We start from the raw sequence: 15,541 nt of genomic DNA, 5'->3' as shown, positions 1-15,541 counted from the left end.
CACTAATGGTCGGAGGAAGGAAAAATATAATGTTGACAAGCTCTGTGTGTTTTGCGATCCAGCCCTGTGAATCCTTTTCCAGGACGATATTGTAGGTCTTAACGTACACAGAGGGAAATTGAGTCTCAGAGGTTACAAAAGATGACTAGCTCCAGATTGTGGCCCAGATCTGGGGCACCACCAAGACCTGAAGCTTTAACTTCACCAGGCTTGGAGTCAGGGTGGCTGTGCTACTGGGAGAGGGTACAGAAACAAGTGATTCCCTTTGGAGAGTCCTGCACTGGGATGGCACATGAAATCCAAATGCTTGCAGGGAGCTCTAAGCCTCACTTGGCCTAGACTCTCAAACTCTTTTATTTATTTATTACTGTCCCAAGCAGGCTTGTTTAGCAGCTTACCTAGGCAGCCCACTCCCATAACAAGTCAAAGACAGAGCACTGCTAGATTTGCATGGTAGGGCTGCCCTGTGGGTATGGGTTGCAGCAGTGTTTGGTTCCATCTAATCAAGAGGACACATTGGAAGTAACTTTCTGAAGTGTAGACAATCTCTGTCTGGGCAATACAAAACTAGGCCTGCAGAGGCTGCGGGAGATTAGCGCTGAAGGGGGGGACATTAGCGCTGGGAACAACATTCAGCTCTGAAGGGAGCTCTGGAATGAGTAAAGCAAGCTGCCTGGTCTGACTCACTCCCCTTCCCACCATGAACACTGCATCTGCAATGGCCCCAGAACCAAGCATGGCTTGACTTCTGCTTGCTCATCTGAGGCTCTGGAGAAGCCTGGCATAGGGACATAGGGCTATCTGAGTTCTCAAGCCACTAGGTAAACTTCCCAGGGCTGTTCACAAGCTTCAGTCTTTGGGGGGGTACAAAGAAGATGATCCTTCTCACTTTCTTATGCAATCTATGGCTTTGTTGACATTGAAGATTGTATCTAAGCAAGCTGTAGCTCTATCACACGTGGTAGGGAAGAGTTTAGAATAAGCTCCTAGAAACAGTAGCACCTGTGAAACAATTAGGGAACCACCAGCCCTTCTTTTTTTCACAGCTGAGGGGCATCCTAGAGCCAGAGCTAGACACTTGGGTTGGAGTAAAGCTTCTGGTTGGAGGGTCTTTCACATGCATCCTTGCTTTGTTCCAACCCTATCAGTTCATGGACAAGCCATGGTCAGACCCATTCTCAGTGATGCTACTGTAAGTTTGCTCACTCAGCTGCTCTCTCTACAGAGTCCTGGCTGGTGCTCATCACTTGTCCATTTGTGGTTTATTTACTGCTCTGTCCTCCCCTGCCTTCTTCTGGACCAGTCACAGCTACCCAGCACTACTAACCTTGATGGTTCGGGCAGCTCACCTGCTTTATTTCCCAGTACCTTGAACAGTGTCTAGGACATAGCAAGCAGCCACTAAATACTTTAAAATAACAACGACAATGATTATTATTCCCATGACCATGGTGCCAACAAGACCAGAAACCTGCTGCTGCCATTGAGGTCTTGAGAAGTAAAGCCTCCAAAGCCTCTACCTACCATCACCAATCTTACAGAGCCTTCCTTTTCAGGCCAGCTTACTACGGGAGCTGAGCCCCATCCTACAACCAGGTAGATGCAGAAATCACAAAGACCTTATATGCAGAGGGTATTACATACCAGACTGTTTTGTCCCTGGCGTTAAACTTAGAAAAATGGCTCCTACAAAATGCCCCAGAACTCAAGGGCCCTACCACACACCTCACAAATTAGAAGACTAATTGTTGTAACCCCAGTGTAAACCTCATTCCTTTGCTTGCCCAGCAAACTTTATTGGACATCTGCTAGAGCCAAGCACTGTGCAGAGCATGGAAATAAAAAAGGCCCAGAGAGCCCATGGAGACAGGCATGCCAAGCAGTATTCATGATAAATACCTGAGAAAAAAGATATGATAGGAGAAATATGCTTGGGCTTAGAGGTACCAGTTCACGGTCAGCTGGCCTGCAAAGAGGCTGAGCATCACAGCTCACCCGGCTGTGGCCAGGAAGCAGTGGGTGGCAGAGGAAGGAGCCAGAGGCAAGATACAGACCTCAAGAACCCTCATCCCTCAGGGCCTAGTTCCTTCTAAAGACTCTGCCACTTTCCAAAAACAGTGTCACCAGCGAGGGACCAAGCCTTCAACACATGATACCATGGACCATTTCATGTTCACACCATACAGGGTGACAAAGGAATTAGGAACCAGGCTCCCAGAGACAGCCAGTGCAGGAAGGAAGTGCATGGACTGCCTCTCTCAGCTGGGGCCTCATTTGAGAGGCAAGTGCTCTGTGAGCAGGTGGCAGGGTAGGGCTCTGTATTTTGACATAGAGAGGGTAAAGTGGGTGCCTGGGCGCTGCCAGTGGAGGGAGAATGGCTTGTGTATGTGTGTCTGGTGCTGTCCAGGCATGTACGGAGCGCCCAGAACTCGCAGGATGGGAACACATCCATTTAAAGCACTCTGAACCCAGTTCATAAAACCATGGGTCAATATTTTTAAAGTCACATAACTAATGAGCGCTGCCAGACTCAACAGACCGCATCCCAGTGGGTGATAAGACAAGTGTTAGCGCAGAGGAAACAGCCTAGGCAGGAAGAGGCTTTTCTTAATCTGTTGGGTTTCGTGTTTATAGCAGAGCAGCTGCCCTTGGACAAGAGTATCCATTGATCAGGTCACCCACAAAGGAGGCTTAGTTACCATGCTGACCCTGTTTGGTTTAAGTAATAACTGCCTACAGACAAGTAAAAATTCAATCAGGGCAAGTTCAGTAGGTCCCATCAGGCCAGCAAAAGCTGTCTCAGATTCTGACTTCCAAGTGTTATTGTTCTTACTCACCCTCCACTGTCTTGAGGTCAAAATAACATGTAGAAATATAAGGTATTGGTCCTTTATAAACAAAGCAAATAATAACTGTTAAGAATAACTTAAAGTGTACACCTGTAACATTAGCACTCAGGAGACTAAAGCAAAGGGTTTCCACAGGCTTGAAGGTAACTTGGTCTATGTAGTGCAGCAGGTTCAGGCAATCTGGGCTACATGGTAAGACTATCTAAACGGTAGTAGTAGTAGTAGTAGATTTCAGCTGGCCTATTTAATTGATCATCTCCCTCCCAGGTCATTCCAGGGAAGAGTAGATGATTCCTCAGTTCTTATTGGGGATAGCACACTGCTAAATGTTCTTTAAAAATGATTAGCAATATGGACTGGTAATCCCCTATTTGAAATGCTGAGACCAGAAGTGCTTCAGATTTCATTTTTTAAATTTAGGAATATTTGCATAGACCCCCTAATACAAAAATATAAAATTTGAAATGCCCTAAAGTCTAAAACCTGAAGCTCATAAAGAATTTGGTTTTGGATTTTCAGATTAGGAATTCTCAAGCTACATTTTGAAAATCATCTACAGTACATGAAGGAGACAAGAGTCTGGTGATTTGGAAGAACGGAGGCATGTCAAGGATGTAACAGAGGGAAAGTAAGCCATGCTTGCAACAGGAGAGGTGTCCACTGGGTGTCTGCTGAGTGTCTCCAGTGTGCCAGCCATGCTGGAGAGACGGTTCTTGCCGATGGGCACACTGAGTCAGATTACCTGCTCAGCACTTTCTATCAGAACTGGCTTTTTCCTCAGCAGCCCCTGGCACTGGGAACCAGAATCTTGAGAGAACCCAGCAAAGCCTTTTAACATGCACTCTCCACCTCATGGTCAGAAGCATTCATATTCCACTGAGTTGCACAGGCAGACAAGAACCTGCTTCTTGCAGCATTCAGCAGGGGGCTGGTAGTTCTGAGACAAGAGGGTTATGTTAACAATCACAGTCAAGTTTGATGACATCAGCACTTCAAATACATGGAGAAAAGTCAGAGGGAGTGAAAAGGGCATTCTGCTTCATGAGCAGAACAGTGATCTCACACAAAACATGGTGACCACCTGAATAGTCTAGCTACGCTGAAGATAGAGGGCACTCATTACCTTAAAGTGGTGGGCATCTCCAGGGAAGGAGGTGTTTTCTTATGGGACAAGATGGGACGGGACGGAGTGGGATGGGGAACTGCCATGCATTAGCTGAGACGATGTGGAACACAAACACACAGAGTCTAAGGGAGTGAAAGGTGGTGCCGTGAATGGGTTTCAGGAGCCGTTCCCTATGGAGGGATGCTCTCTCAGCCTAGATACACGGGGGGTGGGGGTGGGGGAGGCCTAGGTCCTGCCCCAAATGATGTGACAGACTTTGATGATCCCTCATGGGAGGCCTCACCTTCCCTGGGGAGTGAATGGGGGGGTTGGGATAGGAGATTGGAGGGGGCATGGGAAGATGGGAGGAAGAGGGAACTAGGATTGATATGTAAAATAAGATTGTTTTTAATTTAAATAAATATGTATTTGAAAAAGAAAAGAAAAGTGGTGATGGATTAGGAGGTGAACCTCAAACACGGCTGTGGGAAACACCATGTTACGCATCTGCAGGGAGCAGCTCTTAGCCTGACTATCAGGGCAGAGGCGAAGACACACGGGGCAGGGCTTCAGTAAAGTCAGGAGAAAACCGGGCAACTGTGATTACTGCAAGGCAGAGGGTGTGCGGAGCTCAGTGGGCCCTACAGAAAGCATGTTCAACTGGGCTTGGTGCTGCAGCCATGCAATCTCAGGTACTTGGAGGCTAAGGCAGGAGGATCCAGAGGTCAAAGACTGCCAGGTCAGTTTGGGAGATTTAGAAGGCCTTGTCTCACAACAGGAAAGTAAAGAAATCTAAGGATGTAGCTCATGGTGGAACACTTCCTGGTATGTGTGAAATTCTCAGGTCAATCTCCAGTACCGTAAAAGCACAGTCTAACACACAACAACCTCCCCCACCTTTTACTGACAATATAAATATTTTGAATAATCCTCAATATCAAAAACTCTGTTTTGTCTAGCTGGCACCATTAAAAGGACAACGTTTTGATGCTTCAAAGACTACACCCTCTTCTGAGTGAAAGCAAGGGTCTACAGTACAACTGTATTTCTATCATTCTAAATAGCTCAAATGCTATACATCTGTGTAGGCAATACAGCTAAGGCAAGACAACCAGAGGATGGGGAGGTGCCCTGTGTGAAGAAATTGGGGACAAGGAGGACACAGATACTCATGTGACAACGTTTGAGACTGAAGCCCTGGCAGAGCAAGTAGAGCATGCCCACCCTGAGGCCTGACTACAGAATCAGAGGACTCTGGACAGTCTTTAGGTCTGTGGTGGTGGGAACACAGTCTCTACACTAAGCCATATCCGCCCACCCAGAACAGTTCCCCCTCAGTGTGGTACTGTTCCCAGTTAGCCATCCTCTGGCTTGCTCAGTTTGGAGCCTGGCCCAGCCGTGCTTGAGGTAGGGTGGGTCACCTGAGGATGCCCAGTGAGGTGGAGCTACAAGTCTGTGTTTTGTACCTCAGCCAGGCTTTGCTGGTTTGGGTTATTTTCTCCTACTTAATTCAGCGGGCACAGTATGAGTCACTCTCTGAGCTCCCTTCCCAATCAGGTGCCCACCACAGGAAGATGTACCCTCAGAACACTTAACATGTCCCCTTCCCCTTGAATAAGCAGGCAGCAGCTAAGGATTTACAGTCATCAATAGCCTCTGTCTGTCATCAAGCATGGCAATTCCTTCAGGCTCCAGAGGCTTCCTGCCCAACCACCAAGAAAAAGCCACAATGCCTCAGAGAGCAGGGGAGTAGCAGTGATGACAGATCAGAAACACTTCCCTATGGAGAGCACAGCCAAAGTCTGAGAGGGCCAAGCATGTTCTGGTCACCTGCCAGGTAGCTGCTGGAGGTGATGGCCATGGGCTCCTTTCTTCAGGACCAGACCCAACCAGCAGTCCCGTGGCCTGCTTCCTGTAGGGCTCACCTGTGACTGTCACAGGCCTGGTGACTGGGGAGGCTGTTTAGAGCAGACACTTGCCACTCTCACTTTCTGAATGTGCCCAGTGTCTGGTCCAGCACGCTGGTGCAGAGATGCTGTGGTTCACAATTTACTGGACAGCAATGGCGTGGACTGTTCATTCAAAGGGACAGACCCAAAGATCACAGCCTTTTCTAGAACTTGTTGAAGTCTTAGGAGGGAGCAAGCCTCCTTGGATTTAGGAGCTGCTGGTTGACCATGTGCTTGGAAGTATCTCTGGGGTACAGATGTATGCCTGCATAGGTGCCCAGAGAAGACCAAGAAACTGAGAGAGAAAAGTATGGCTGTGACTAGTATAGATTCTGAGACAATAAAAAACGTTGATGACCCCTCAATCCCTTCCCCATCACGGTAAGAACATGTCATCATGTGCTTTGTACAAAGCATTTGTAAGGAAATGACTGAGGACTCCAAGTCACACTGGATGACTGTAGCCCCAAGAGACTCTATAAAAAGGGATGGGCTGCAGTTCATCACAGACAGATAAGGAGAGGGAATGGCAGTTAAGCAAAGGCAATTTAACTTAAGAGTCATTTACAGCCAGGGTCAACCAAGAGCAAACTTTCTATAAGGTCTTTGTGAAAGTTGAGAAATCTTTAGTTGGGAGGGTTTTGGTGCACTGAGATTGCCTTGTGGGAAAAATCTCTTGGGTCATCTTTAGGTAGTTATTTAGGCTGCAAAGAGATGAGTGTGGGAAGAACTGAGAAAGTTCTCAAGCCCATGACAGCTCTTTCCAGCAGTCTCTAAGCACTGCTGGCTTGGGTCTCTGCTCTTCATTTCTCTGTTTTAGTGAGTGCAGAAAGATTCTGTGCATCTGCCTAGAATTCATAAACTGCAGTATGAGCGGCCTGGCCAAGAAGAAAGACCTCAGCTGCTCTGGACAACACCTGGCACCTGACACCAGGAGACAGAATGGCCTAAGAGACTTGAGCCTAGTGGTGTGTGGCTCATCTAGGAGGCCATGGAGAGTTATACACAACCCTCTAGGGCTACACACAGGCAGGCACGGAGGATTCCTTCTAGTTTGGAACCCTTGACCACCTGAATGTGCATCCTTGGCAATGTGTACCAGGGAAGCGGGGTGGTGAGGGCAGATAAGAGAGCCAAAGGGAATTTGGAGGAGCAGGCCACTGGAGAAAGGAGGAATGCCAAACAGACTTGTGGGGTGTGTTAGCAACTCTCCTAGGGTGTCTTTGTGATCTTGGGGGTTGTATCCTTAACATTCAATCATGGAATCCAGGAACAGTATATGCCCTGGGCTCTGGGGGTTTACAAATCTCTCTGAACCCCTGCTTGCTTATAGAATCACAAGTTTCTTTAGCATGTTCATGTGGTATATTCATCAGGAATTTCTTTCCTACCTCTTGTAATGTTTAGGAGGGATCAGAGCTCAACTCCCCTGGTGGCTTTCTATTAATCCCTTTGATTTATGCACTGTCATAGTCTAAGGAGTCATACATAGTATGTGTTTAAGTACAGTGACATCACACAGGGAATGAGTGTCTGTATATCCAAGGAAGGGCTGGAAGATCAGCCATAAAGTTAGGTCCCTAAGAGACACTTCAAAAACAAAACCAACAAAACAAACAAAACAAACAAACAAAAAACCCCAGAAGAATAGTTTACTGGTGATTCTGTCTGTGGCTATCCAAATCTGGAGAACTTTGGTCAATGATTCTGCCTTAGGCATAGCCTTGAAGCAAAGACAAACAATGGGATTCCCTGGCTGGCTAGAGACCAGGAACCAGAAAGTGATGCTGTTAACTTCCTCCTCCACATAAAGAACTGCAGGAGCCTTAGGCTTTGCTCCTGTTCTCTAATCTGATATGTGTTTTCTTTTTTAAAGATTTATTTATTTATTATGTATACAACATTCTGCTTCCATGTATGCCTGCATACCAGAAGAGGGCGCCAGATCTCATTGCAGACGGTTGTGAGCCACCATGTGGTTGTTGGGAATTGAACCCAGGTCCTCTGGCAGAACAGACAGTGCTCTTAACCTCTGAGCCATCTCTCCAGCTAAGTGTTTTCTTTAAAAAAAAAAAAAAAATCCCCATAGTTTCTCAAACTATTTTATTTTATCACAATGTTTAGGAATCAAACCCAGGGCCATATACATGCCTGGCAAGTGCTTTATCACTGAGCTGTATCTTCAGCCTTCCAAGGGAATGTTTGTAACAATGAAAATGAATAAAGTACAACCATACACAGCAATGAAGATGAATTCTCATTAACGTAATACTCAAAGGGGAAATTAAGACTTACTGAATGATTCCATTTTCATTTTTTTTTTGGTGGGAGAAGGAGGTTCTGAATGGGAGAATGGGTAGGAAATGAAGTGTGTGTGTGTGTGTGTGTGTGTGTGTGTGTGTGTGTGTGTGTGTGTGTGTGTAACAGTCTATTTCCTGACCTGACTGTGTTCGTTTTCCTTTTCTTTGTTTCTGTCTTTTTGAAAGAGGGGCTCCTGTGTTTAGGCTGGTCTCAAACGCGGCGTGCAGCACAGATGACCTGAACTTGTTTGTGACTCCCCTGCTTCTACCTGTAAGTGCTGCGCTACAGCTGTGGCCTCACACCCAGCCATGCTCATTTGCTAACACTGCTGTGTTGGTCTGAATGAAATGGCCTCCACTGGCTATATTTGCTTGCTTAGTCCCCAGCTGGTGAACTGTTTAGAAAGATTAGGTGTGGCCTTGTTGGAGCAGGTGTGTCACCGGGAATGGACGTTGAGGGTTCACAAGCCCGCAGCAGGCCCAGCATCTTTCTCTGCCCAGTGCCTATGGATCAAGGTGTGGCCCTCAGCCACTGCTCCTGGGCCACGCCTGCCTGCACATGTCATCATGTGTCCTGCCATGATGATAATGGACTCACCCCCTGAATCTGTAAGTGAGCCCCTGTAAAAGCTTTCTTTTATAAGAGTTGCCTTGGTCATGGTGTCTCTTCACAGCAATAAAGCAATGACTAAGACAATTGCCTTGAACTACATGTGTAGGGCCTGTAGCTTTTCTCTATGTAGATCATGGTTTCAAAGCAAGTTTTACAAAATGAGTTTACTGTACAAATTCATTTTCTAGTATGCACCACAGAAAAAAAACATAGTGGAATGCCTATGTCTTACAGCATACTGGGACATGGACCGCTGTGTATATGCACTAATGGGTCTGTGGCCAGCACAATCATTCCATTTTTCTGGCTCCCATGTTTCCTTCCTTTGGACAGTTCTGGCCTGAGAAAGGGAGCGGCAGCTGAAGGGCCAAGTACCAGCTTGGCAGCATGGGAAACCTCTGGTAAGAAACTACAGGGTTTCCCGTCTTTAGCCCATTTGTCTTGCTTCTCCCAGGAAATCTGGGAAAAGAATGCTGACTCAACCCCGCTGATAAATACCTTGGTCATGTGTGCACAGATTACATGTGTACAGACTGCAACCCTGAAGGTGCATACATGAAGGTTCTATAACTCTGGGGCAGCAGCAGCTACCCTAGTCGTGCTGACTTCCCTGTACCTGATCTCCACACAGCTTGGCATCAGTTCTCTGGCTGTTGTGGGCCTGTGCCTGCTGTGCACCTCATGGAGGAGGCAGTGCCCACAAGAAGCTGTCTGCTAGCTCTGCTTCTTAGACACCACTTGACCTTGGGCAGAACATCTCTCGGATCACAGGTTCTGTCTCCTGTGAAGTGGGAACATCCATGCTTTCTCACCTTCTGTTAGGGGAAGCAAGTGTAACAAAACACTGTATTTTGGTATCCAATGTATCCTAGTATCCTGGCTGCTGCTGCTACTGTCATCTCATTCTAGGAAGCAAAAGCAGGAAGAGCCAAGGATTCCCTCTGTGTGGCAGGTAGTGGGGAGACCAAACTCCAGCTGCTGTGAGGGGGTCACAGAGGCTCCAGCACTGTGAGCAGCCGTTGTCCCCATGAGGGTACTTCTGGGGTTTCAGGCTGTGCTGCCTCCAGCTCCCCAAGCCCTTTCTATCTCTTAAGGTTAGCTCCTCTTTCTCCTAACCTGGGACTTCACAAGGAAGTCCTTCTTTATTCTGACCTGGCAGTGTCTGCATTTGCAGGAGGCCTGGAGTTACTCACCCTCTGTCATGACTGGCTCTTAGGTAACACCATAGTTAGCCTGGGGAACCTGCAACAGCTCCAAGTACAGCACAAAGTACCATTTCAAAAGTGCTGGGAAGTGCTGATCCTGACAGGGGATGCTGGGAAATATTCCATCTGCTTATTCAGGAGCAAGGAAGAGGGGCAGAACTAAGCAGAGGGAAGGATGAATTAAACATGGAGCTTGATACAGAATCCTTTGCTCTCCTTGGATGCCCTGCCATGGGGCATGCACTGATGACGGCCCTAGAAATGGCTGCTTAGCTCTGATGATGCTGCATCTGCCCCAGCCCTCTTCCTGGTGCCACTTCCTGAGTCATGCAGCAGCCACCCCATGTGTGCAGAGCCCACACACAGGACAGGCCCTAAAGAAGGGGTTGCCTTTAAAGGGCATTGGCCCTGGGGCTTCCCACAGGCTGGCTGAAGTGGGAGTCCCTACCCAGTCCCTGCATTCCCTGACTTCTCCCCAGTGGCAGACTTGTATAGAAGCCTGTGACTGCTCTGCCAGTCTCCTGCTTGCTTTTTTTATAGGTGGTATATAAATCTGCCTTGGTCTCTGCTTCCTGGCAGATGTGAGCCCAACTAGATTGGATTAGAGTTGTTCTGAGAAATAGGCAGAATGGTGGAGGCTGGGATTGCATCTGTAATCCCAGCACTTAGGAAGCTGACACTATCTTAAAAAAAAAAAAGGGGGGGTGGGTAGCTCATTTACTACCTGGGCATGAATAGGGTCTGTGGGAAAAATAGTTGTTCCAATGACTCAAGGAAATAAATCCACCAGGGACAATCTGGGAAGATGGTGTATCTCTGAACACCTCTGGAAGGTGCATGTGCACGGGCCTGTGAGGCTATCTGGTGGCTGAAAGGCAGGGTGATTCTGCTCAGGACTAACAGCACATGGAGGATTGTGACAAACGGCTGAAGGCCAAGTGTGAGAGATAGCAGTCTCTTTGGTCTATCCTTCCCTAGATCAGACAGTGGGGAGGATGGAAGATGTTCAGGCCTCTCTCCTCAGACACGCCAGGGTTAAACCCAGTACAGTGCGTGGATGATGTGCAGGGATCTCCTACAGACAAGAGACTGTATACCAAAACTAAAGTTTCAAGATTGAGGAGCTGCATAAAGGGGCCAGGAAATAAGACTAGATGAGTAAGAATTGATTTGAGGGAGTTTTCTTGAATGCAGAATTTGTCACCTTGGAAAAGATACCAGTGATAAGACAGCTTACTATGGGTAGCCCTGAAGAGGCTGAAAATGATAGTTAAGGGATTTGGTAGATGGGAAGGAGTGAAAAGGGCATAAAGTGGCCAAGTTGGAATGGACATATTATTTAGGTCCAGAAGATCCTAACAGAGGGACCCATAGTATACCCTGTCTATCCCTGCTATACCTAAATAATATAACCTAAGATGTTTGTAACACAAGACATTTAGTGGTGGCTCTCTTCTGCAGACTAGAGCGACTGCAGTAAGGGATGCCATGCAGCTGGGACTACATGGGCTCCTGGGGACCAGGATTCTGAATATCTTCATTTCCTAACTGTTGCTATTCTATATTTGGACTTAGGCATTCTAGATAATAAAAGCAAAAACTGACCATAAACAGTGTGGAGCCCTGGGTGGGAAGGATGGGGAGTCACAGTCAGGCTCATGGGTTCCTCCATGCCTTACTTTATAATTCACTTGTTGGGAAGAGTCCTCTTTCATCAGAGAACATTACACACAACTGAGGCCAGCACTACATTTGTCAACCTCTTCTCTGATCACTATCCTGCTAGCTACAGCTCAGAATCCAGACACAGATGCTGGCATTAGGAAAACAAGCAAGCCATAAGCTGGTAATTCTGCTGGGAACTGGGAAGGATACTGTGAGTATCCTGCATTTGGGGAGGAAGACCCATGGTCAGCATAACCGCCCTGCACAGAGCACCCAATTGTCCATTGAAGAAACAACTGAGAATGGACCCCAATATGGACAGGGAGTACTGAAGCATTTGATGGCTCTACTTTCTACGTCATGGCTCCTGTATGATTTCCTTCACAGATGCTTCCCCGGACAAGCTTTGCAGGACACCATGACTGACTTACACATACAACCCCTAAGTGACATTCTGCTTTGTGCTCAGGTCGGATCAGAATGCAGAACTTGGCTAATTTCTCATATTCAAAGTCAACCTAAACTGTCATCAACGTTAGACACAGTACCTCTAAGACATGAACTCGAAGGAAAGAGGGCTAATACCCCTATCCTGATGGGGGATGTCCTTCTGTATGCTGTGAATATATATTTCTCTTAATGGCTGATGAATAAATGCTGATTGGCCAGTAGCCAAGCAGGAAGTATAGGCAGGGCTACCAGACTAGGAATGCTGGGAAGAGGAAGACAGAGAGTCCTGAGAGAGATGCCATGTAGCCACCAAAGGACAAATATTTCCAGAGCATTATGGGTAAGCCATAGCCTCGTGGCAATACATAGTTTAATAGAAATGGGTTAATAATTAAGAGAGAACTAGCCAATAAGAAGCCTGAGCCATTAGTCAAATAGTTTATAATTAATATAAGCCTCTGTGCATTTATTTGGGACTGAATGGTTTCAAGACTGGGCAGAACAGAAATTCCGTTTTTACGCTCTAAATAAGAACTTTGCAACTACTTTTCCAAAGAGCAGAGAGTTGGGCTCAAATTGGGTTTAAAAAAACTTTTCTGCTGGTACGGCCTGTATGCCGGGATGTCATCTACTGATAATCAGCAGGAGCAAGGCATGGAGGGCAATGTGGAACAATGGTATGTTATACTGTTTATGGCTTATGTATCTTACTCCCAAAGGAAGCTTGCCCAGTCACCCAGTAGTCTGCTCAGATTTCCCATCCTGTCCATGACTCCAGAGAATCCCAGATTGGCTTTGCTGCTCACCTAACCATGGTAAGAAACCAAGATGGTATTTTGAACACAATGGCGGTTAGAAGCACTGGGAATGCCTTCTAGATGTAGCACCATTCCATAGAGGAAATGGTGGCAATGAGGATGCCTGGCTGACCTTTCCTATGATTCATGAGGTGGGAACTGGGTTATACAAAAGCAACTACAGCATTTGCCAAAAGATAAAGACATAGCAATGACACCTGGAAGGCAATCTGAGTGCAGATACAGTCACAAGGTACCCACTAACCTATCTTCTACTCAGATCTGAGCAGTGAGGGTTTGAGGAAGACATGGTCTTTACTTCTGGGAGGTAATGGATGGCTCTGCTGGCAGATACTTATTCTTTTAACTGGGTAAGATTACATAGTTTGGATAGTTACACAATGATACTAGAGCACACTGTCCTTAAGTCCAGGCTGGGCTTACTCACTACTGAGTATGCTTTTTCAGAGTGGTAACAACTGTCTTCCACCTAGCCTTTTCCCAGTATAAACATGTTAAAGTTGACAGTGTATGCAAGTTACTTGGAGTGAGCTGGCAGAGTTCCCTAGGCCCCGGCTTCTGCAGTGCATGGTAATAAAAATAAAAGCACACTCTTCAGGTTGTTATGAGGGTCAAGTAGGAATGACACATGCCAGTTCCTAGCTGTCATCATCATCATCATCATGGTATATTTCCTCTGCCTCACTCACCATCACTGTTCCTGTCTTGCTAACAACACACACTCAGGGAGTCAGGGGCTTTGAGAAAGAGAAAAGGTACTCTAAAATTATGCCAGAGTCACTTTCTAATAGGGTTACCACTTCCCATCTGGGCATACCCCCAGACACCCCCAAGTATAAAAGCCACATGATCATCACAGGAGCAGTGACTACAGAACCACAACAAAGTCACACCCAAATTAGATAAGCAGGCAAGGGATTAGCATGGGGTGGAGGGGAGCCTGAAAAGGAAGGCTTGTTTCCAAACACACTTCTTACCAATGGCGATTTCTCTCACATGTTTTATCTCCATACATGTGTGTTTGATGTGTACATGCATGTACATGTATGATGTGTGCTCGGTGTGTAAATGTCCATGAGTGTGTGCCACGGAGCAAATGTTGAGGTCAGAGGACAACTTTGGTGTTGGCTCTCACCTTGCACCTTGTGTGACAGTGGGCTCTCTGTACACCAGGCTGGCCTGTGAACTTTGAGGATTCTCTTCTCTCTCCATCCACTCTCACCACAGGGTTACTGAAGTTACAGGCCTGTGCTACTGAACTTGGATTTATGTGGGTTCTGGGGGTTCAAACTTAGGTCCTCACACTTTCACAGTAAGCACTTTGAGTCACTGCCCCAGCCCCCTGTACAAGTTCTTTTCTATTTATATTTAAAGGCAAAAGAGAATTTATGGGGGAAATATTGTGTGTGTGTGTGTGTGTGTGTCAGACATTTTCTCATACAGTAGCAAAAAGTTTGAGCGCCCTCTGGAAGGGAAGCCTGAGCTGGAAAGCCTGCCACAGACACTTGGCATGTTCAGGTGGTGTTTCCCATCGAGTGGGTGGCTTACTTGTTGCTGTCTCGGTACTCATAGACGTGACATCCTTGAGGCATTCCAGTCTCATGGTCCAGAGTAAAAGCAAGCTTCAACTAAACAAATAGAGAAAAGAAAAACAAGTAAGTTTGGCTCAATGGAATGGAGAAATCACAATCAGTGTCCTTCAGTGAATGTGTTGTGGAGAACTTCAGCCTCTTATCCTAGAAGAGCCCACACCTCACAGGAACTCTGCCATCAGCAAGTACTGTCACCAGGACCATCTTTTGCATTGGGCATGTAACCAGTATCCACGAAACACCTTTTGTGCCTGCCACTGAGCTAGCAGAGGACACAGGGCCACCATAAAGATGAAGTCACCTTTGTGAGCCCACAGTCCATCACTAGGAGTAGACAGCAATCAGACCTCTAGACTAAGGAATGTCCAGGTATGTGTAGAAGTTTGAACTGGAGATAGATCTTGGAAACTTTATGGGGGACAAAATACAACTTAGCATTTTTCTAGGAACTCAAATGAGCTGACCTAGACAGAATAGGGCTGTGGGATGGAGGGGTGACTAGACCACAATGAGGGGAGCAAAGAACTGTCCTGGGCAGAAGACGCAGCATGTATAAAAAAGGTCCTGGGGCAGGAGCTGCAGAAACTGAAGGATGGCTGGTAAAGCTGGGTCCAACAGACACAAGGACCACAGTGGGTGTTGACACTGTTGGTGGGAAAAGCCCAGCAAAATACTCAGGACATTCTTGGCTCTACTGGACTCCTTGACCTTTGTCTTAATAGCAAAGGAAGGCTCCTGATGTGTTCTAAGAAAGGGGTGGATGATGTCACCATAGTTCTGTTTGGGAAAACACTGGTGTCTGACTGGTGTCTCTGCTCTCTGCAGGAAGAGGAGAGAAATGGGAGCCCACACAGAGCTGTTACTGAGGCTGAGGGAATGGGAGTCAGGACTGGAGGCTGGGTAGGCAAGATGGAGAGAAATGGACACTTTGAGATCTAAATGGCAGTAAGTTTTAGAGACAGAATCAACAGAGTGTGCTGATGAACATTGTGACA

The 15,541-nt window shown here is 46.8% G+C and overlaps 1 protein-coding gene across 5 annotated transcripts in view; it reads right to left on the bottom strand.

Annotated features, from left to right (window-relative positions):
- Nucleotides 1–15,541, bottom strand: part of Dis3l2 (DIS3 like 3'-5' exoribonuclease 2) — a 309,815-nt gene that overhangs the window by 13,830 nt on the left and 280,444 nt on the right. For all 5 annotated transcript variants that reach the window (XM_051190714.1, XM_051190718.1, XM_051190717.1 and 2 more), the window contains one exon: nt 14,503–14,582. In XM_051190714.1, the coding sequence (XP_051046671.1) occupies nt 14,503–14,582 (80 nt within the window). The remainder of the gene's footprint in view (nt 1–14,502; nt 14,583–15,541) is intronic.

This window comes from Phodopus roborovskii, unplaced genomic scaffold (assembly GCF_943737965.1).
Source record: "Phodopus roborovskii unplaced genomic scaffold, PHOROB, whole genome shotgun sequence".
NCBI lineage: Eukaryota > Metazoa > Chordata > Mammalia > Rodentia > Cricetidae > Phodopus > Phodopus roborovskii.
This window is presented reverse-complemented; position numbering and strand designations above follow the sequence as displayed.